This window comes from Rhinatrema bivittatum, chromosome 7, assembly GCF_901001135.1.
Source record: "Rhinatrema bivittatum chromosome 7, aRhiBiv1.1, whole genome shotgun sequence".
Lineage (NCBI taxonomy): Eukaryota > Metazoa > Chordata > Amphibia > Gymnophiona > Rhinatrematidae > Rhinatrema > Rhinatrema bivittatum.
The window spans coordinates 89855727-89878742 of record NC_042621.1 but is presented as its reverse complement, the minus strand read 5'-3'; the positions used below and the strand labels follow the sequence as shown (position 1 = coordinate 89878742).

At 41.1% G+C, this 23016-nt stretch overlaps 2 protein-coding genes across 2 annotated transcripts in view; one reads left to right on the top strand and one right to left on the bottom strand.

Moving 5' to 3' along the window:
* SMPD3 (sphingomyelin phosphodiesterase 3) overlaps positions 1 to 23016 on the top strand; it is a 387050-nt gene that overhangs the window by 348936 nt on the left and 15098 nt on the right. The window contains exon 9 of the mRNA XM_029608663.1: positions 17807 to 17969. Within this exon, the coding sequence (XP_029464523.1) occupies positions 17807 to 17969 (163 nt within the window). The remainder of the gene's footprint in view (positions 1 to 17806; positions 17970 to 23016) is intronic.
* The window catches only part of PRMT7 (protein arginine methyltransferase 7), a 323317-nt gene continuing 318165 nt past the window's right edge, over positions 17865 to 23016 (bottom strand). The window contains exon 22 of the transcript XR_003857729.1: positions 17865 to 17954. The gene's annotated coding sequence lies outside the window, so the exon portion shown is untranslated. The remainder of the gene's footprint in view (positions 17955 to 23016) is intronic.

The following is a 23016-nucleotide window of genomic DNA, read 5'->3' as shown; positions in this document are numbered from 1 at the left end:
GTCACATATGTATATCTCAGCATCTGTATTTAGCTCAGATATTACATACAGTGTAAATAAATATTTACCTTAAAAATGTCTCTGAATCAATGCATTCATTTCACATGGCAGTGTATTTCTTCCATTTCCTCTTCTTCTTTTGGTGCTTCATCCTCCTCATCAGGGTCAGTGGGCTATGTGTTTTCACCTGCATAAGGAGGCAGACTATGACTAATTGTCAGATTGTGGAGTATGCAGCAAGGTAGAAAAATATCATAGAATTACAGAGGCTAAAGAGGAGACATTTCCCAGTTTGTCCAAGAACTAAAATAAGAGCATGAGTACGCCAAAAGTCCTCTCTATAATGGGCCTGGTCTGCCTGTGGGCCTGGTTGGAGTATGCTTCTCTGCCATAGTTTTAAGAGGCAAAGGTGAATTTCAGTGTTGAGTACCCTTGATGAGGCTAGAATGGGCCTCCTTGTGAAGAGCTGCAAGACCTGCCAGAAACAAAATAAGAAAAATGAGCAATGGTCAGCTATAGAGTAGTGGTCGTGTGAGCTACATACCACTTTCAAGTGATGTAGCCTGTGGTAGAATGTATGTATCATAGCAGGAGCCTGGAAACCTTGGTAAAGCAACAATTATAAAACTTTTAGAATTGCTACCTACCTAAATTTTGAGGGAGTAGAAGCCCTTTGGTTGTGGAAGCTTGTCTCGCTCCCAGGGGATGGCCTGACTGCTATATGTGTACAATCAATTGCCCTTAAAACTGATTGGAAATGAGCAATGATATAAACTCCGACAAGGTTTAATGTTGGCATTAACTCTCATCTGCATAAGAAATATATTGTTTTGTTCTCCTGAGAAAAGCCCTCAAAAACTGTGCAATATAGAGCAAGGTGGCTTTCTGGCTTATTCCCACTGTGAACCCAAGAGGGGTCTGAATGCTGTCAATGGCAGAAAAAGGCCAGGGCTATAATGACTAAGGCGGGCTGGCAATGTGTGACCTCTCTGTGTGGAAGGATGCAGATCTATCTTCAGCTGCTGACAAAGATTTACAATGGTTTCCTCATTAAACCTGAACTTGACTTACTCCTCAGACAGATCTAAAAACTGTTGAGGGTGTTCCAGGTGTGATTTCCAAGTGTACACAGCACTGTGTGTGTACTTGCGAATGACCTCGACACACCCATTTTGTTCATACACGCTTTCCTGCATGACAGCGGAAGTATGCATGTATTTCCAGCCTTTTGAAATAAAATAGTTAGGCATGTATCCACTGCTTATGCACATATACATCCATTTTACACATGAAACCCACACATAAGTCTTTGAAAACAGACCCCGAATTAAAAGTAATTTGAAAAAGAAATCTAACATTATTCTTCCCACTCTGTTTTAGTTATGCCTTGGGCCTTCGGCTGCTACATGGCAATAACTGTCAGTAAATATCTTATCAGGCATTATTGCTGTTAGAGAGCGCTAGGAGAGCGGTCCTGTTTCCAAGGGGATTGTGTGCCCTTGGGCCACGGCATGACCCCAGAGAACTCCAAGGCGGTACTGAGGCAGGCGAGACATGTCTGAACCTGGGCTGAGACCAGGAAGCCAGGCCCCTGCCGACCTGCACAGCCTCAGTGAGGCCAACCACGCAAGGTTGGTCTCTGAGTGTTCCTCCAAATCTCCAAGCCCTTTCGGACATGCCGCTGGGAACGGCAAAGGCGGCAGGCCGGACAGGCGACAAGGGCGGACGAAGACTCTGGAACATGCAGACTCAGACGAGGAACTTGGAACGCGGAGACTCAGACGAGGAACTTGGAAGGACTCTGAGTACTAGGAAGACTCATACGAGGATTCAGGATCGAGTACTAGGTTGAGGCTGTGACGCAGCGCGCCCTCCACAGCCCACCCATTAGACTGGTCACAGACCACGCTTGATGCGAGACAGACTCCAGGAGTAGGAATGGAAGTTGAGACTGGAACATGTCGAAGATTCAGTAGAGACCTGAACCGGTGCACGCCCTACACAGCCGCCCATGGCTGGTCACAGACCACGCTGGAGCGGAGAAGGTTCTGGCAGAGTCTTGGTCATGGACGGAGCAGCCACAAGAGAATCCGAGAGATGGAATGAGCCTCAGGGAACAGGACCAGATGGGACTTGGCTACAGGGAAGGATGACCCTCCGGAGGCTTGTGCTGCGGACGAGAAGGCAGGCCTGTGCCACAAGGTGACAGAGCACGATGGTGGCACGCCAAGAAAGGTGGACGAGGAACCAGGGGTTCAGGACATCAAGGCTAGATGATGGAACATCCGGAACATCAGGACTGGATCACGGAACATCAGGACTGGATCACGGAACATCAAGACTGGATCATGGAACACGGAACATCAAGACATCAGCAGAGACCAGGAACGGAACAATGAGGGATCCCACGAAGAAGTCCTAAGGAGAACTAACCCCTTGCGAAGGCAAGGACAGACTGACTGCAGAGCCCTTTTATAGGGCCGAAGAAGTAAGACGCCCAGGGAGGAGTCCAGGTGGGGCCAGAAGTACAGGCCCTTTAAATCTTCAAGGAAGACGCGGCCCTGCCCTTAGGGAAAGTGGGCAAGACCATGGACAGTGGTCATGCTGCCGCTGTGTCGCTGGAGGAGCAGAGCTGAAGCAGGAGCTGGGCCGTGGAGCAGGCCCCGATGAAGACAGTGGCATCCTGCCGCTGAAGAGGCACCAAGGGCGGTTCCAGCCGCCAGGCAAGACCGGGGATTGTGGCCTCCGGGCCTTGAAGATGGAGAGGGCGTCAGCGTTGGCTCCAGCCGCATAAGGATCGGGTCGGCGGCTTCCAGGCCACGTGAAATGCAATAGCGCGGCTCCAGCCACATGAGGAACACGTCGGCGGCCCCAGCCACAGAGGTAAGTGCCTGCTCGTGGGTCCAACCACAAATACACCATATATATTATACTGTCTTCAAAAGTACCAGTAATAGATTCCAGGTTTTCTTTTCCTTTTCCAGCTCAAGTAAACACACAGAGATGGATTTTCAAAGGGATTTAGTTGCCTAACTGCAGAGGTGAATTTACTGTAGCAACTTAAACTCACTAGGCAGGTGAATTTGGTGGTTCCAGAGGCATTCCTAGAGTAAGCTCATGACTTAGCCAGGCTGAAATATAGCTGAATTTTTAGCTGCGAACTGATAAGTTTTAGCTGGTGATCTTAGGTACTGCTGGCTCATTTGAACATTAGGTCTTAGGAACTGCTGGCTCATTTGAACATTAACCTCACAACTTTTTGAAATAAAAATGGGAACAACTTTCTTACTTGAATAACATCAAAATAGCATAACATGCTTTGTATAACTTTAAAATCTTAGGAGAAGAAATCAGCCTTTTTTTTTTTTTTTTTTAATCTAAGAGGAGCACACTTGTGCTTTCTGCCATAAATCTGATACAGCTATTATCTCAAAATCCAAACCAGGAAAGAGTGTGTCCTGGCAGCATGAGCTAATATAAGGAAATATCACCTTCCCATCACATCCTGGAAGTACACCCTTCTAGTTTCCATATGCCAGTACTATTTACCCTCCCTCCAAAAACAAATCTCCAACTTGAACCACAGCATCCTTAGGGAGACAGAACCTCCTCATTACTGGCATAGATAATGTTCCCTTTCAACTTTTACAATTGCTTCAGATGAAATAATGCTGTAAGAATTCAAATTACAACAAAGTATCATTGCAACTGTATGTCCCAAAATAGTGTTATGTTCTCATTATCTCTCATTGCAGGACAGGTGAGTGGAGGATCTTTTCTTCTATGCCAAAAAGCTCTAAGGCATGCAGTCTATTTTCCAGGCTGTACTCCGTAGTTTTCACTGGGCTATCTCATTGTTCCCTATAGTTTTCTTCCACCTCCCTGAATCATGAACCAAACAGAGAAGAAGTGACTTTATATGAGACAAAGGGAAAGGAGAAGGAGTCATTTCCTGCTTGTCAGCAAATAAAACACATAGGGGTGAATTTTCAAAATGTTATGTGTACCAAAATTAGCCTTTTACATGTGTAAGTAGCATGTACTCGCATATTCTGTATTTTCTAAACATCAAAAGTACATACATATTTTACGTTTCGCACGCATATATATGCACGTAAAAAGGGGCAGTCTAGTGGTGTTCCAGGGCAGGGCTGACAGTTATATACATAAGGCCTGACTTACTAAGGCTGTTTCCCCAATCTGGGCCGGATTTTAAAGACCCGGCGATGCAGGTAAAGCCCCGGCTCATATCTGGGGCGGAGCCAGAGGACTCTGGCACAACGGCCATTTGCCGCTGTGTTGGAGGATCGCGTGCTGGCAAGCTGCCGGCACGCACAACTTGCGCCTGCCCAGAGGCAGGCGGAAAAGGTAAGACAGAGGTCGGGGGGGGGGGGGGGTTAGAGTAGGGCTGGGGGGGAAGGGATGGGAAAAGGCCGCGGGTGTCGGCCCGCGCAAGGTGCACTAGTGTGCACCCCCTTGCACGCGCTGACCCCTGATTTTATAACATGTTATAAAATCTGGCATACATGTGTGCGTGCCGGGTAGCGCACGCACATGTACGCCCACGCGTATATTTGAAAATGTACCCCTCTGTGTCTATGGGAAAACAGCTTAGTAAATCAGGCCCATAGGTTACTATTTTAAAAGAGACTTACATGTGTATATGTGGCAACTTACCTGCATAATTTTACTTCTACTAATTATCTTGCATAAGTGATAATAAATGTGTTTATTGTGTAATATTGGCTGGGTGGAAGGTCAGGTTGAATGGGAGGAGTTTGGATTGAAGAACCAGGAGGGTCTCAATGACCTGGGAAAGGATTGGGCGTAATTGGTAAACTGGTAATTTAATTGATGATCACATGTAAATGATATTCCTTTTGTTTGTCTCTATAGAGACTGGAGTTGTACTCCTTTGTTTTGATTGTTTTAATGATTCATATTTTATAAATGATTGTTTTAATTATGTATATTTTATGGATGTACATTTTGTACCCCATCCTGAACCATGGAAGGGCAAGTAATAAATATTTTAAATAAAATAAATGCATGTTTTTATATATACTGATTTGCGTGCCTAAATCAGATTTTACTTAAGTCCTACTTTATTTTCTCGCATAAAATCTATATGAGTATATTTTTTAAATAGATAGGAATAGTCTGCACATTCAGTGCATTGAAATACTCACTTTTGAAAAAAAGCACGAGGCCAACTAAAAACTGCCTTCCCTGGGGAAGAAAAATGGCTGCTTGATAGAGACACCAATTTCTGCTGTTCCTGTCTCACTGTTTCTTTTGTTACTATTGTTCTTTAGTGGCTCCTAGGTGCAAAGGGAAGGTGAGGGTTTATCCTCTGAGACTTCTTTCCTTGAAAGACAGCAGCTTATCACATCTTTCGCAACCTGCTCCTGGTTTGGATGGTGGAGGTCCCAGTGTGAGAGTCGATGGAGGAGCATTGACTTCTCGTAGGGAGGAAGTTTCCCTCAGCCCCTACCCGCAAGCTTCACTGCTGGCTACTGGATGTGACTCTCTTCTGATGATCACTGAGGTGCAGAAAGATGATAGTCTGCCATCAGTGTGGGAGGGGAATGTTCCATCTGGAGAAGGGCAAGATATGACTTCACCGTTGGCTATTTCTTCACCTAATGTTTCTTCAGAGAATTTTGGGGCAGCAATGTTGCTTGTAGCCCCTGATCTTGGTTCTCTTGTTTTTCAACCATCGAGTGAACGCTTTCTGCCTCCTAAGAAGCCGGCAGAAGTAACTTTGGGTTCTCTATGGGTCCAGATGTGCCAATTTGGCCAGGCCCTGGCTTTGTCGACTAGCAAGTTGGTTTCTTTTGTGGGGAAATTAGACCCCCTTGGTGAGTTTGCATGAAGCTAAACTAGGTAACCATGAAAATAAATTTACTTCAATGCAGCAAGATTTCACTAAGATGACCACTATTCAAGAGCGGAACATATTTCTAGAAGAATAGTTTCTGGAAAATTCTTCACATTGTTTGAATCTCCGTTTCTCGAAATTTCCTAAGGTAATGAGTGAACTTCCCTTTATGACTTTGTGGAGATATTTTATGGATGTTTTAAAAATTCCTTCTGATTCTTTGCCATCAACAAATAAGGCTAGTTTTTTGTCCCCTCCTTCTTGTTTTGCTCCTTCTCAATCTTTAAATGTTACTCAATTTATTGAGTCATCATGTTAGGAGATTACAAATCATGCCACCCTACTTGTTTCTTTTGTCACTGATGGAGATCTAAGTAAAATAATGTCTTTATACTTTTGTAATTTTAATTTCAACTTTCATGGGCAGGCCAGCCGTATTTTTCCTGATCTTTCAAAGACTACTCAGGAGTGGAGAAGAGATTTTCTTCTTTTAAACAGGAAGTATTGGATATAGGAGCTACATTTATACTTCAGTACCCCTGTAAATGTTGTGTTTCTCATCATTCCACTAGTTATATCTTCTTTTCTCCTGAGCAGCTCAGATCTTTTATTGATACAAGGAAAGGTTTTAACATCTTCCCCTGTTCCCTTAGTGGATCAGTAAAGCTTGCACATGGCTTAGATAGGAGCATAATTCAATGTTATGGCCTTTTCTTTATTGTTGCTTTATAATCTCCTACTTTTCTTTGCTTTCCTCCTCTTTTTCTTATTTTGTAATGGTTAACAATATATGTGGTGATTATATATTGTTTCCTTGTGCTATTTCTTTGTTATTTCCATTTAAAATTCTGTATAAAGTATTTTGTAAGTGCTTTGATTTATAAATGCAAATGAACATATATATATTTTAAAAACTCACTTTCAATGCATTACATGCGTTTGTGCATATGTTGCAGGGTAGAGATATGCGTTATTTTGTGATACATGTAAGTTATAAAATACTATCCTAGATCTATGTGGCCATATTTGTACATCTACACTGCTGCGTGCAATTATTTGAAAGTTATCCTCATGGGGTATGTTTTCAAATTTTACACATGTTAAAATTGGTATATACATGTGTAACTAGCCTCTATTCATAAATTCAGAATTTACGTAAAAATCTGCACACATATCACTCTTGTGCATATCCATATATGTGTAAAAAAAAGGAGTGGTCTAGGAGTATACTGGGACAGGGACAACACTTACTCGCATAAGTTGCTATTTTAAAAGAAACATGCATGTACATTTACCAACTTGCATATTTTTATGCCTGCTAATTATCTGGTGTAAGCGATATTAAATGTGTTTATTGTATAGCACTGACTGGGTAGGAGATCTGGATGAAAATGGTTAATTTCATTTACGTGAACTTGTTTTACGCGAATAAGTCTTACCTTTACTTTCACTCATAAAATATACACCTGTATATTTTTTAAATACGTAGAGAAAGTGTAAGTTCAATGCACTGATGTGTGGTTTCAATGCATTGCATGTTATTCATGCATAAGCATACATATTTGCATATGTTGTAAAATAGAGATACGCAGATTTTATAAAACACGCACATATCATATGTGCAGGTTATAAAATACTTGTGTTCATGGCCAAATATTCATGTATATGCCACTGCACACATTTGTTTGAAAGTTATCCTCATAAGGAGGAGGAAGAGGATGCCATGATTGGTTGACTCCTCTACCATCTAAGAATCACCTTATTGGTGTCTACATATTTATATGTAGACACCAATAAGGTGTCTACATATAAATATTTATATTCTTCCTCGACAATCTTCTTCAGATCACCCAAAGCAGTGTGTACATCATAAAAGCAAAAGAGCAAATAGATAATTATAAAATAATTATTATAAAATTATAGCAAACAATAAATCAAAGCTAAATCTATTGAATCAAATGTGCCGCCCTTGGTTTTCCTGGATGTATAATACTAGGAAATCAAAAAAATGTGGTGGAACTGTTTTTTTCCATTGGAATAACATCATCACTCAACGTTTGTCCACATCCATTGTGGCTGGATGTAAAGGCTTACTTGTTAGTTTTACTTTTAGTATATTGTCCCCCTGATCTAATTAGCAAGGCAGGGACTAGTAGAGCCAGTGAACTATCCAACATCTTCAACAGGGGTCTTCCTCCCCTTCAAAAGCACCTGCCCTACAGCTGATTTACTGGGAGAATGAAGTCTCGACATTGTGGCTTCCCCTAAGGTAGGAAATGAGAAGAACCAGTGAGCTGCCCATCAACAGGGGGTTCCCTCCCCTTCAAAAGCACCTGCCTTGCATCTCGCCGAAGCTGTACACCTAAGGGGCGCACAGAGAAAGTCTTTGGCACTTCCATGTTTCTTACTTCAGATGGGAAAAAAAAGAAGAGGGCATTTTTGGGCTCCCCCCACTGAGCCATTAGTTGCTACTCCTACATTTCAGCCTACTGTTGACACATTTAGGGGCGGATTTTAAAAGGGTTACGCCCATAACCGCGAGTAACCGCTCCTGCGCGCGCCTATTTTGCATAGGCCCAGCGACGCGAGCAAGCCCCGGGACTCGTATATGTCCCGGGGCTTGAAAAAAGGGGCAGGGAGTGGGCGGGGCGGTCCGGGGGCAGGGGCGGGACTTAGGCCTCCGGCACAGCGGCCATGCTGGGGGATCGCGCGCCAGCACTCGGCCGCCAGGCGCGGCTTATGGAACAAAGGTTAGTGGGGGGGTTTAGGTAGTGCTGTGGGGGCGGGAGGAAAGTTCCCTCCTAGGCCTTGGAGGGAACAGGGAAAGCCACCGAGGCTCCCCTAGGGCTCGGCGCGCACAAGTTGCACAAGTGTGCACCCCTTGCGCGCGCCAACTCCGGATTTTATAACATGCGCACGGCTGCACGCGCATGTTATAAAATCGGGCGTACATTTGTGCTTCCCGGATTGCGAGCACAAATGTACGCCCGCGTGTACGTCTTCAAATCCAGCCATTAGAGAACTCGATATCTTCTCATATTGATGCTGCTCCCGCAACCCTTGGAACTTTATCTCACCAAGTGGCAGAACACGCTGAGTCTTTAAGAGAACACTCTGGGAAATTAGCTGAAGTATCTATTAGAAGCTCTACTTTGCATGAGTGTCAGGTTTCCCTGATAAATGAAAATAAGTTACTTTTGCAAAAAATTGAAAGTTTGGGTATGCTAAAAATCTAAGCTTGAGATTTTTAAAATTTCCAAAGGTGTTCATTAATTCCACCTTTAGAGATGTTGCATAAATTCTGTTTAGAGTTTTTGAATATCTCTAAGGAACATATGTCTATTTTTCACCTTCTACTGATAATTCTATTCCTGAGAATTTAGGTAGCGCAGAGGCATTGGATAAGAGTTTTCGTATTTCAGAAATCTTGGAATAATCTCATTATGAAATGAATGGCACAGCTACTTTGTTAGTGACATGTAAATTTGAGGATGATAAAAGGTTGACTTTGAGATTTGTTTTTAGAATCAAAGATACTTGTTTCTCCGAACAGAAAATTGCTTTATCTTCAGATATAGTAAGAGAGAACCAATTGAAATAGAGAGGTTTTCTTTTGAAGAAGCAAAGCGTTCTGGTCCTTGGGGCTACGTTTCTTTTGAAATTTCCTTATAGATGTTTAATTCAGTTCCAATGAAATAATTATGAGCCTGAAATTGAAAGCACGTTTAGCACTGGATAGAGGGCCAGTGTTAGCTTTTTTGCTGCCCTATGCGAACAAGTAGTGTGCTTCCCCCCCTTGTGATTCATTCATCTCCCTCCAGTAATCTTAACTTTAAAATATGATATTCCTCTTGAAACATATCTATCCCCTCTCCTCTGGAACTCATGGCCAGAGTATTAGATGCCCTAGCACCCCCCTCCCCCCCTCCAGCCCTCTACAATTACAAATTATGCATCTATAATAGCAGATGTTGCATTAAAATAACATTCAGAGTACAGTCCTCTGAGGTGAAAATATAACCTATACATTATATTTACATACACTGCTGTGGTGCCAACCAGAAAACCCTGCAAAAATATCCATATGTTATTAGGCCTATTGTAATGCATGCTGAATGTGGATTTGACCTTCAGAAAGCCACAATTACAATATGGCAAACCTCCCATGCCAAAACAGCACTAACTGCTAGCATTCAAATAATAACAATCTTACATATGAAAATGTAACACTGCAAACATAACACCAGCTCCTAAACTACCAAAACATCTCCTTTTAGGAAAATGGAACAAGCCAGGCTGCTATACAACCCTACACAGAAGGTACACACTAGCAGAATACTTCACCTCTGTCACACATGTAAAACACTGACAGACCCTCACCAAATATAGAATAAAGAGACCGCAAAGCAGAAGTTAATAAGCAATAATAGCTTGTGATTTAGCTAATGTTTGGGTACTTGCCAGGTACTTGTGACTTGGATTGGCCACTGTTGGAAACAGGATACTGGGTTTGATGGACCTTTGGTCTGATCCAGTATGCCATATCTTATGTTCTTATGTACACAGAAATATACAGACAAAAAATGAACTGGACATCACAAAAAGCCAGACTCTGTTTAGAATGCAAAAACAGAAACCACCATTCCTCATAAAATATCAAATAATAAAATCAAGAAATATAAAATATCAATCATAATAGTAAAACCATATTAATAACGAAAAGAAATATTTCAAGACAGCTGAAGAATAAACATCCAATATTTAAAACCACATTTAAATTGTTTTTTTAATTTCCCAAAAACCAGTAAAATATTTCAAAATAGCAGACACATTAAACACCCAATAATTAAAACTAATAAGGATTTTTAAAAAATCCCTCTCCATACCTGGGGATTATTGGTAGAGGGAGGGCACACAAACTTTCTCCCTTTTCTCTCTCATATATTTATTTAAATGCACACACAATTTCTCTCTCTCATACATACTCATGCTCACACACTCATGCTTTCTCTCAGATGCACATACTCCCTCTCTCCCACACGCACGCACATACACACACATGCTGTCTCACACCCACACGTATGCTGTCGCACATACACGGGCTTCACCTTTTCTTTTCTTCTAATTGCTCCCCTGGTAGCTCTGGGCTTGTCTCTTCTCTTTGGCCTCTGTCGGGTCGGGATCACAAGGCAGCCTGCACTCCACTTGAGCTGCTGGTGGGATGTGGTCCGCCGGCAGCCCAAAGCCTCTTATCTACTTAGGCCATCGGCAGCCAGATGGGTCCATCGGGCAGACCATGGCCTCACTACCTCGGCTCTTTCCTTTTACTTCTGATCCCCTTACCTCATCACTTCAGCTCTTTCTCTCCTTTCCATCATTATCTTTCCTCTTTCCCCCACTTCCCCCTTCTCTCCCTCCAGAGGCTCTCCCCTTCTCGCACTACCTCAGTTCTTCCCCCATTTCTGTCCTAGAGAGTCTTCTCCTTCTCACCTCTTACTATCTCAGATGATTCTCCTTTCTCACCTTATTTCCTCATTACCTCAGCTTTATCCCCCTTTTCCCCCTCTGTTTCCCTTGCTCTTCCCTTCCTATGCTTTCATCACTTTCTTCCTCCCCCTTCCATGCTCTTCCCCCATCTTCTCACCCAGGCACTCCCAGGCTCTTCCTCCTCCCACTCCAAGTGTTGGGACTCCCGAGCACAGTTTATTAGTGTCGGGCTTCTCCCTCATCCCGCACAAGCAGGCAGCAGGAGCAGCATTTGAGTGACATCATCTCCTATTGTCGCAGAACCGGTCTTGCGGTAGGAGCTTTGAAATGTCACTGCTCCTCTTGCAAGACTGACCCCACAGCAGCAGGAGATGATGTCACTCAAATGGTGCCCCTGCTCCTGCTGCTGGCTCGCGCAGAGGATGTGCTTTTTTTTATCCCCCTACATTGGATCAGGCAGGGGTTTGGCAAGCCTATGCATCTCGCGGCTTTTTCTTTACTTCAGCTGCCCATGGTGTGGAATCCTCCAGGTGGCCCTGCAGCCCCTGCTCCATTTTGGGCAGTGGTAGACCCAGGCCACCACCTCCTCCACAGAGCTGATCTAACTTCACCAGATTTAGCTTATTGTGCTAAGTAGCGCCTTGAACGTGGTTATTCACTGGCTTAGCCATGCCACTAAATATCCCTTGTAACTTAGGTGGATAAGTCATATCCAGCTAAGGCTGGGGTTTGCTAACGACGCACAGCACTATGAATCGCGCAGTGCAGGGGGGCGGGGGGGGGGGCCTGTGATAGCCGGCAGCGATCGCACCTCCACAGTGCGATCGCTGCCGGCTTTCGCACCCAATAGCGCCATCGTAAAAGGTGGTGCTATTGGGCGCGAAATTGGAAGCGAAAAGGCTCCTTATCTTTTCGTCGTCCGCGCTGTCTTCGCGGCATCCTCCCCAGTGCCGCCCCGACTCCTCCCCTTCCGGTGGTTACTCCTTCTCAATCTAGGTAACACATGCGAAAAGTCCCTTTTCGCATGCGTTACCTTTAGAAAATAACCCTCTAAGTTACTTATCCAACCAGCCCCGAATATTGGGCCTTATGTATTTTGTGATCCTGTGCAGCTTGAGGGCTTCCTGCAGATTAAGGAAATTTAATTAAGTGTAACCTGACCAGACAAGCCTGTAATATTTAGTAGGCTATAATATTTATTTTTTGTTTCTGAATCCAGAATTTTTCTCCCCTTTATGTGGATTGTAATTACATCTAAGTTCCATCACAGTTCTAGGTCCTTGTATTGTACAAGGTTTCTGCACAGAGTTTTACTTTGACATATATCTTAAATTTATAAATAAAAAGTTAAAAAAAAAAAGAACAAAAAACCACGATTCATGAACAGCCTTTAAATGTTTGGACTTTGAAGTCTCTGTCAAATCATTCTGTCTGTATCTGATCATCCATCTGGGAACCAATGACCTTGCTAGAAATGGTATTCTTGAAGCATGTATTTTCAAAATCTAGGGAAGATTAGACACATGGCAAAGACTATTGCATTTTCAGAAGTATTATCTGTTCATGGAAGGGGAAAGGAAAGGCTCTGTCATATAGATAACTTCAATGCCTGGCTCAAAAAATGGTGTAAAGAAAGTGGATTTGGATACATTGCAATCTGGGAGTGTGAGTGGAGCAATAGAATATTATATGGTAAGGATGGTCTATATATATATATTTATTTATTTATTTATTTAGATTTATATTCCACTTTTTGCAGCGCTTCAAAGTGGATTACAATATAGTTTGTACCTGAGGCAATAGAGAGTAAAGTGACTTGCCCAAGGTCACAAGGAACAACAGCAGGACCCAAACCCTGGTCTCCTGGTTCATAGCCCACTGCTCTAACTACTAGGCTACTCCTCCATATTTGTCCTTGGCAGGAAGGAAAATCTTAAATAAGAAATTCAGATCATACATTATCAGACATTTAAACTAGAGAGTGGGGGTGGCAGGAGCTAGCCAATGAAATTGGCATGTCACCCCCAAGCAATACAGGAAGTGGGAGAAGAAAATAATATCAATCAACTCAAAAAAGCAGAAAAGGTGACTAGGAAGAGCAGCAAACCAAGGATGAAAAGTTGGAAAGCTATGACCACAAATGCTCGTAGTCTAGGCAATAAAATTCCAGACCTGCAGGACCTAATGGTGGAGATGGATTTTGATATCATTGCTACAGAGACATGGTTCATTGAGTCTCATGACTGGGCTATGGCTATCTCTGGTTATGAATTAAGGAAGAACAGAGAGGACAGGAAACAATATCCAATATTTAAATGCAAGTGAAATAGGATAGGGAAGAGGTATTATGGGCTGTCTTAAAATAATAAGATGGTGCTTCCATTTCCATGGGTATGGTTTACAGTCCTCCTTCTCAGACAGAAGAGCTGGACAGAGATCTGGTCGAAGACATCTAAAAGGTGGGAAAGAAGGGAGAAGTGTTGCTCATTGGAGATTTTAATCTGCCAAATATAGATTAGAGGATCCCTTCTGCAGAATCTACAAGAAGTAGAGAGATAGTGGATGCCTTTCTAGGGGCTCTGCTCAAATAAATGGTAATGGAACCCATGAGGGAGGGTGTGATACTCAACCTCGTGCTCACAAAATGGGGATAATGTCTCTAATATCTGCATAGATGCCCACATGAGCACCAGTGATCAACAGACTATATGGTTTGATGTTACAAATAAGATACAGAGAAGTCACACGAAGAACCAAGTTTTGATTTTCAAAAATGTGGACTTTGTCAAAATGAGGATGTTCTTGAAGGAAGATCTAGAAGACTGGGAGAAAAGGGTGAGGTGGAACAACAATGGGACAAATTAAAAGGAAGTATTACAAAGGCAACAAAAATCTATATGTTAAAAAATTAAACAAAAGTAAGAGGAAAAACTGATCTGGTTCTCAAAGGAGGTGGCTGAAATAATAAAGGCAAAAAGAACAGCATTCAAGAAGTATAAAGAATCCCAAAAAGAGGAACACAGGAACAAATATCTGGTGAAACTGAGGGAGACTAAGAAAGAAATCAGGAAAATAAAAGGTCAAGCAGAAGAAAGGATTACCAAAGATAAAGCGAGGTGAAAAAACATTCCAGGATACTGAGGGAGCTCAGAGATGTGCTGGTGGGTCTGCTGAAAGACCTCTTCATTAGATCCCTGGAAACGGGAGTGGTGTCGTGTGACTGCAAAAGAGCTATGGTGGTCCCACTTTACAAGAGTAGTATCAGAGAGGAGGCTGGAAACTACAGACCAGTTAGCCTCACCTTGGTGGTGGGAAAATTATTGGAGATGATGCTGAAAAAAAGGATAGTAAACTATCTACAATCCGGTGGGGGTTGCTGGACTCGAGGCAGCATGGATTTACCAGGTGAAAGTCCTGTCAGATAAATCTAATTGATTTTTTTGATTGGGTGACTAGAGAATTGGATTAAGGAAGAATGTTCATTGTAATTTACTTGGATTTCAGCAAAGCTTTTGATACAGTCCTACATAAGAGGCTTGTGAATAAAATGAGAAGATTGGAACTCAGCACTAAACTGGAGGAGTGAGCCAAAAACTAGTTGACTGACAGTGTGTAATGGTAAATGGAACATATTCTGAAGAGAGAACTGGTTTAAGTGGAATGTCACAGGGATCGGTTTTGGGACCGGTTCTGTTCAATATTTTTGTGAGTGACATTGTGGAAGCAATAAAAGATAAAATTTGTCTATTTGCGGATGATACTAAGATCTGCATAAGAATGGTCATCCCTGAAGAAGTAGAGAGAATGAAAAGTGATTTAAGAAAGCCTGAAGAGAGGTAAAGACTTGGGAGCTGGGATTCAATGCCAAAGAGTGCAGAGTCGTGCACCTGGGGTGCGGCAATCCAAAAGAGCTGATTGTGATGGAGGTGAAAGCCTAATGTGCACAGACTGAGAGAGGGACCTTGAGATGATTGTGTCTGATGATCTGAAGGCAGCGATGCAATGTGACAAAGCAATAGCTAAAGCCAGAAGAATGCTGGAAAGGAATAACCAGTAAGAGGTGAGACCTCACCTGGAGAACTGTGTTCAATTCTGGAGACCGTGTCTCAAAAGGGATAGACAAGATGAAGGCAGTCCGGAGAAGGACCACCAAAATGGTGTGGGGTCTGTATCAGAAGACTTGTGAGGAGAGGCTGAAAGATCTGAATATGTACACCCTAGAAGAAAGGAGATGCAGGGGAGATATGATGCAGACTTTCAGAATGGTTTTAATGATGCATGTTTCTAAAACTTTTCCTCGAGGAAATCTAATAGTAAACCTAGGTGTTATGATAGGAAACTTCAATGGGGACGACTCAAAACCAATGTCAGGAAATATTTCTTCTCGGAGAGGGTGATGGATGTCTGGCATGCCCTTCCAGAAGTGGTGGTAAAGATAAAAACAGAAGCAAATTCAAAAGGGCATGGGATACACATTATGGATCCCTAAATGTTAGAGTTGGAAATTAGAAAAGGGTGCATGCGGGTAACCAGGTTAGTAGCTGCCACTCCATGCTAACAGTAAGCATAGGGATTACCTCTCTTAACCAATTACCTTACATGATTTTGATGTAACAGCAGCATCACTCTCTGCTTCAATTGGGGGGGGGGGGGGGGGGGGGGAGTTGGATTCAGACAACAACCAATGCTGGGCCTTGACTTTTACTGTCCAAGGTACTGATACGCAGACCTTAGGGAAAAAGTACAGGACTGCTTCTACGGCCAAGTCCAAAAGCAAAGCATGTTCAAGCAGCAGTATTGTATTATCAGAAAAGCTACTCACCCTGTAAAACTATTGCTAGCAGTAACTTTGTTATGGGTTTGACAGTTGCTAGGTTTTGATTTTTAATATTACTACCTTTAACATAAAACAGTAACCAAGAAAAAGAAAAAATTAATAATTTACAAAACAAGTAATTCTTCTTCAGCAACTAACACCCATAAGTAAAAAAGAGAAGCCAGGAGAAATAACAGGAGATCAAAGTAACTTCAAAGAAACTGCAAATAGCATGTTAACCCTGCATACGAAATAACTCAGGAGGGCCCAGAGTGGAAATCAATGGCAGGCTTTCTGGAATCTAAAAAAGAATGTAATTTCTCTGGGGCAAAGAAGACATAGCAATCTCTATTATATTTAAGAACACTCTTACACGGGTATCTTAAAGGCAGCCCCCAATGCACTAACCTCTGATCTCATGGCAAGGAATCCCTTCTTCCTATACTGGGTGGTTCTAGCCAGATCTGGAAATACTCTTACAGCCTGCCTCACAAAACGTTCACTAATATTTCAGAAATATGACGTCATGACAGTACCTAAATCATATTTAGCAACAAAAGAAACAAGTAAAGTTGTAAGTTCAGAAACCTCAGTATTAGAACTTTCCAGGAAATTAGTTAAATTAGAAATGTCAAAGGCAGCTGGGGAAACCTGAGCCCTACTGCGGAATAGACAGAAGAAAATATACTCACATTTAGCACAGTGTATCATCTTTAGACATATGCAGAATTTCAGTGAGGTTCTTAAGTGTCACATGAGGAGGCTCACCCACCATGCTAGGAAAGTTAAAAAACACAAAACAGAGTTTAAGATGTCTCTCATGATTTTCCAAGTATTCAGTCCATCTAGGAAGGGATCCCCTGCTCTTTCACTATGGTAGCATGAATATTTTGGACCTCACTTTTCCAGCTTGAAAATCTTATTACAGAGAGAAACCAGCATTGCTCCTTGTGAGTCTTTACCCGGGGTAGTCAGACTGGCGGTGGTTATATTCGACTCCTCATGAGATTTGTCAGATTGTTCCTCTAAAGTTGCTGCTTTATCTCAGAAGTTTGAACCTATGTTTTTACAACATGTGGAGCACTCAAAGCACAATCCACGCCCCTTCAGCATGTAATAGTTTAGGTAAACAGATCTTAGTTTTTAGCTTGTGCCAGGTCCCACTCAGCAGCTCCTGCGTCAACAGTAACTCTTTCTAGATGCAAGAAAGAAATCTTGAGTAGACACTTCTGGTTGGAATGTAGTTCTCTCTTAGGCACATATCAGTCCAGGATATTAGCCATATAAGGGGCCCCTTCCCTGTTAGTAATTTGTCTTTTTCCACAACTGGGAGCCAATGAATTCAGTGTAGCAATGGGATAGCCCTGCCGGGACTGTCAGTCATCACCGTCACAGCTATACATATATATTTTGCTACTTTGCATGTTCATATTAGCAACTGGAAAAATATCAGCTCACATGACACTGCTACTTTAAAATATAATGAAGATACAGTCTTCTTGATTGTGAAGTACGTAATAAAAACTTTTAGACTTTAAACTGAAAATGCACTGTTTATGATAAAACTAGGGAATCTTGACTTTGAAGTTAAAGATTTTTAATTACTTACCTGTTTGATTTAGGGTTCTGGAAAATGAAGAGAGCAGGAAAGAATATTTAGTGTATCCTACCAGCAAGAACCACTGTCCAAGTCAAAAGGGGAGAAAAGTGCCATTGAAGGGCAACGGCAGACGGATTGATTACATTCTTTACTCAGAAGAGGGTCTCAGCCTGGAATGGAAAGGGGTAAGTTTCACAGTTAACTAACATATGATCTATGAATCCCTTGAAAAACTGCTATCCAATCCTATTCGTTTGTGAAACAGAAATAATTTCATTATAAAGTGCCTATGCTTACAGATTACAGAAATGTAAAGTTTCTTCCAGAACACTGACTTACTAAATGCAATATAACTAAAATATTATGCATGACTGTACACAAGTTCACACACACAAACTGTGATTGTATTAAGTTTCAGATTAAGCAGACATGCCAGCATTTGATTGCCCTTAAGAGTGAGATTAGAAATATAAGGAGGGAGATGCTAAAATGAAGAAACAGACTGTGAAATGCTAGCTGGAATTAAAAAAGCAAATACATTTTGCAACACAGTTATAATGGGAGATTTCAATCACTCTGGTATTGACTGGGTCAGTGTCTCGTCAGGAGAGATTAGGTTTCTAGATGCCATAAATCACGAGAGGGGCAGCTACTTTAGATCTAGTCCTCAGTGGAATGCATGTGGTTATTGCGGTGGGGCTGCTAAGCAATAGAAATCATAACGCAATCAAATTCGATAGAATCAATGGAAGGAGGACATTAGGTAAAATTACTACAACGGCATATAACTTTTAAAAGGGAGCCTATGAGGAGATTAGAATAACACTAAAAGTGTCTGCAAGGGTTAAAATTTTGCATGAGGCATGGATATTGTTTAAAAATACAATTTTGGAAGCCAAGACAATGTGTATTCTTTGCATTAAAAAAGACTGAAGGAAAACAAAATGACTGCCAGCGTGGTTTAAGTTGAGGAAAAGGAGGCAGTTTAGGCTAAAAGGGCAAAAAATGGAAAGCAGACCCAAATGATGAAAATAGGCAAGAGCATAAGCACTGGCAAGTGAGATGTAAAACAGTGGTTAGACCAGCCAAGGGAGACACGTTAAGAAAAAGCTTGCCAGTGAAGCAAAAATTAAAAAAAACAATTTTCATATACATTCAAACAAAAAGTCTGTGAGGGAGGCAATTTGGTGACTAGATGACTGAGTGGCAAAGGGGGTGCGCAGGGTGGACAAAGAAATAGAGAAAAACTAAATGAATTCTTTGCCTTGGTCTTTACAGAGGAGGATGTTGGAAACTTACTCACACCTAAAACATTCTTTAATAGTGGAGGTTCTGAGCAACTAAAACATATCTGTGATAACGGAGGATGTAATAGATCAGATTCACAAACTAAAAAATAACAAATCACTGGGACTGGAAATTGCTAATAGAAACATAGAAAAATAGAAATGAAGGCAGAAAAGGACCAAATAGTCTCAAGCAGTCTGCCCTTCATGCTTATGCCAGTATCTGCTGCGCCATGCAGGTTACCCCCATGCTTATTAGATTCCCAGACCGTAAAAGTCAGGGCCCTCGTTGGTTGCTTTTTGAATCAAAAATAGAAAAATTTGCAAATAACCCCAGAACCTTATTCACAATAGTAAAAAATCTCACCAATGACAATTCTAAATTCCCCCAAAACTTACCAAAGGAAAGATGTAACGAAATAGCAAAGTTCTTCAGAGACAAAATTATAAACCTAAAAAATAAAATCCCAACCCAAATCAAGCAGGAAATTAAAATGCAAAAAAGAGATGTAACGCAATGGTCTATATTTAATGAAACATCAGTTCTAGAAGTCAAATCCATATTATTAAGTTATTAAGTAATTATCCCTTTACAATTCTTTACTCCCCACCGTTCCTTTTTTTTTCTCTCTCCCAGTTATCTTACCCCTGTTTTTTGTAACTGCTTCCCCTTGCACAAGTTTATTTCTACTGTTCTATGCACCCCTTGTTTCTATGTAAACCAGCATGATGTGACTTGTTCATGAATGCCGGTATATAAAAAACCGAAATAAATAAATAAATGATTAAAAAAAACTTAAATCCAGCTCCACATGTAATTGACACTATACCAACGATGAACATAAAAAAATTAACCAATACTGTTGCCCCAATATTAGCAAAAATAAACAAACCTATCCTTAGCAGAAGGAACAATGCCGGATATATTAAAAGGAGCAATAATCAAACCAATTATAAAGGAAAAAACCAGTGACCCCCTAATCCTGAGTAATTACAGACCAGTATCCAATCCACCATTAATCGCAAAATTAATAGAAAAAAACGTACAAAAACAATTAGCTGAACATCTAGACAATAATAATATACTGTATCCTTCGCAGCATGGTTTCCACAAACACTACAGTACGGAGACATTGTTACTATCACTAACAGACAATATCCTAAGAGGATTTGATAGCGGTAAACACTACATCTTAATGATGCTAGATCTATCATCAGCTTTCGACACAGTAAATCACGAAATACTATTAATAAGACTAGAAGAAATAGGACTACAAAACAAAACAATTAATTGGTTCAGATCTTACCTTACTAACATTTTTCAACTACAGATCAAAGACATAATGTCCGACAAATTAAATCTGCAAACAGGAGTACCACAAGGATCAGCCTTATCCGCAACACTCTTTAACACATACATGCTGCCACTATGCCACCTGCTGGCAGGACTAGGAATACTACATTACATATATATAGACGACATTCAATTAATCCTAACCATCGATGACACAATAGAAAAAACATTAAACCTAGCTAATATGTACCTAGACATCATCAAACAGCTTCTAAACCAAATGGAACTAGTTATTAACATCGAAAAAACAGAATTCATACATTTAGAACGAAAAAGTAGCGCGATAGTTCAAACCCCAATAACGCTTAAAAATAACCAAAAAATAGAACTAACAGAAAAGGTAGGGAACCTTGGAGTAATAATAGACACAGAACTCAGTCTGAAACAACACATATCTTTAAAAGTAAAGGAAGGCTATGCAAAGCTCATGATTCTAAGGAAACTAAAACCATTACTAGAACCTACAAACTTTCGATCAGTGCTCCAAGCATTGATATTTATTTATTTATTTATTTATTTATTTAAAGATTTTTTTATATACCGTGGCACGTGTGGCACATCACCTCGGTTTACAGACAACATTAATTCAGCACAGAGCTTTACAATAAAATAAAAAATAAAAATATTCTCTAGCACTGACTACTGCAACACCCTATTATTAGGATTACCACACACAATGTTAAGACCACTTCAAATACTACAGAACACCGCAGCCAGAATATTAACTGATAAAAAAAGAAGGGACCACATCACAGATATTCTAGCAGACTTACACTGGCTGCCCATAGGACACAGAATACAGTACAAAGCTCTATGTACAATACATAAATTAATACATGACGAAAAAGCAGACTGGCTCTACACAGCACTACGGGTACACGTCCCACATAGAAACCTGAGGTCAGCCAATAAAGCACTCCTTACCATCCCTTCCATAAAGACAGCAAGACTAACTCAAGTGAGAGAAAGGGCATTATCCTTAGCAGGACCAGTACTATGGAACACCATGCCACTTGAGATTAGACTACAAAGAGACCTCAAACCATTTTAAAAAAGTTTGAAAACCTGGCTTTTTAGACAAGCATTCATCAAGGAAAATGGAGAATAAAGGCTAGAGGAAACAGGCGATAGAACATCAGCACACAACACTTATCCCATTAAGTGTAGATTTTTTATTATTAACTTTTTTATCTCACTGCTAAAATATTAGAATTATGCAGATAATAAGAATAATACTTGAAACTTGTTTCATGTATAAAAGGACAAGAATTAACACACGCATCAAATAGCTTTTATTATGAACTCATGTAATCGAACCTTAATGGCATCTGTTTAGAATGTACGATATATATTTATACCAGCATTAATATATGTGCCTGCATGTAAACCAATGTGATGGTATATACTTATCGATGGTATAGAAAAGATTTTAAATAAATAAACATGACCCCTTGCTATTGAACCAGAGAGCAATGTTGAGTTGCATCAAAAGTATCATGCTTATTAGTGAAGGGTAGTAACCACCGCATCAGCAAGTTACCCTCATGCTTATTTGTTTCTCCAGATCTTAGAAGTCGGGGTCCTCATTGGTTGATGTTTGAATCCAATTCCTATTTTCCCCTGCCATAGAAGCAGAGAGCAGTGATGGAGTTGAATCAACAGTATGAAGGCTTATTGGTTAAGGGTATTAACTGCCACACCAGCAATTTACCACCATGCACTTATTTATTCATTTCGATCCTGTAATCTTTAGGGATTCAAAGTGTTTATCCCATGCCACTTTGAATTCTCTCACTCTTTTTGTCTTCACCACCTCCTCCGAAAGGGCATTCCAGGCATTCACCACCCCATCTGTGAAAAAATATTTCTTGACATTGGTTCTGAGTCATTCTCCCTGGAGTTTTATTTTGTGACCCTTAGTTCTACTGATTTCTTTCCATCTGAAAAGGTTTGTCAGTTTTCCATCATTAAAATCTTTCAGGAATCTGAAAGCCTGTATCATATCACCCCTGCGTTTCCTGTCTTCCAGGGTATACATATTCAGATCCTTTAGCCTCTCCTCATAGGTCTTCTCATGCAGTCCATCCTTTGTCCCTTTTAAGATACGGACTCCAGAACTGAACATAGTACTCCAAGTGAGACCTCACCAAGGCCTATACAAGGGCATTATCACCTCCTTTTTCCTACGGTTGTTCCTCTCTCTATGCACCCCAGTATTCTTCTAGCTTTAGCTATCGCTTTGTCACATTGCTTCGCCATCTTCAGATCTCCAGACATTATTACCCCAAGATCCCTCTCTTGGTCCGTGCACAGTCTTTCATCCCCCATTATATACAGCTCTCCAGATGCATGACTATACACTTTTTGACATTGAATCCCAGCTGCCAAGTCTTTGACCATGCTTCAAGCTTTTGTAAATCACTTTTCATTCTCTCTACTCCTTCAGGCGTGTCCACTCAATTGCAGATCTTACTATCATATGCAAATAGACAAATTTTACCTTCTATCCCTTCTACAATGTTGCTCACAAAGATATTGAACAGAACTGGTCCCAATATTGAATCCTGTGGCGCTCCATTTAACATGGTTTTA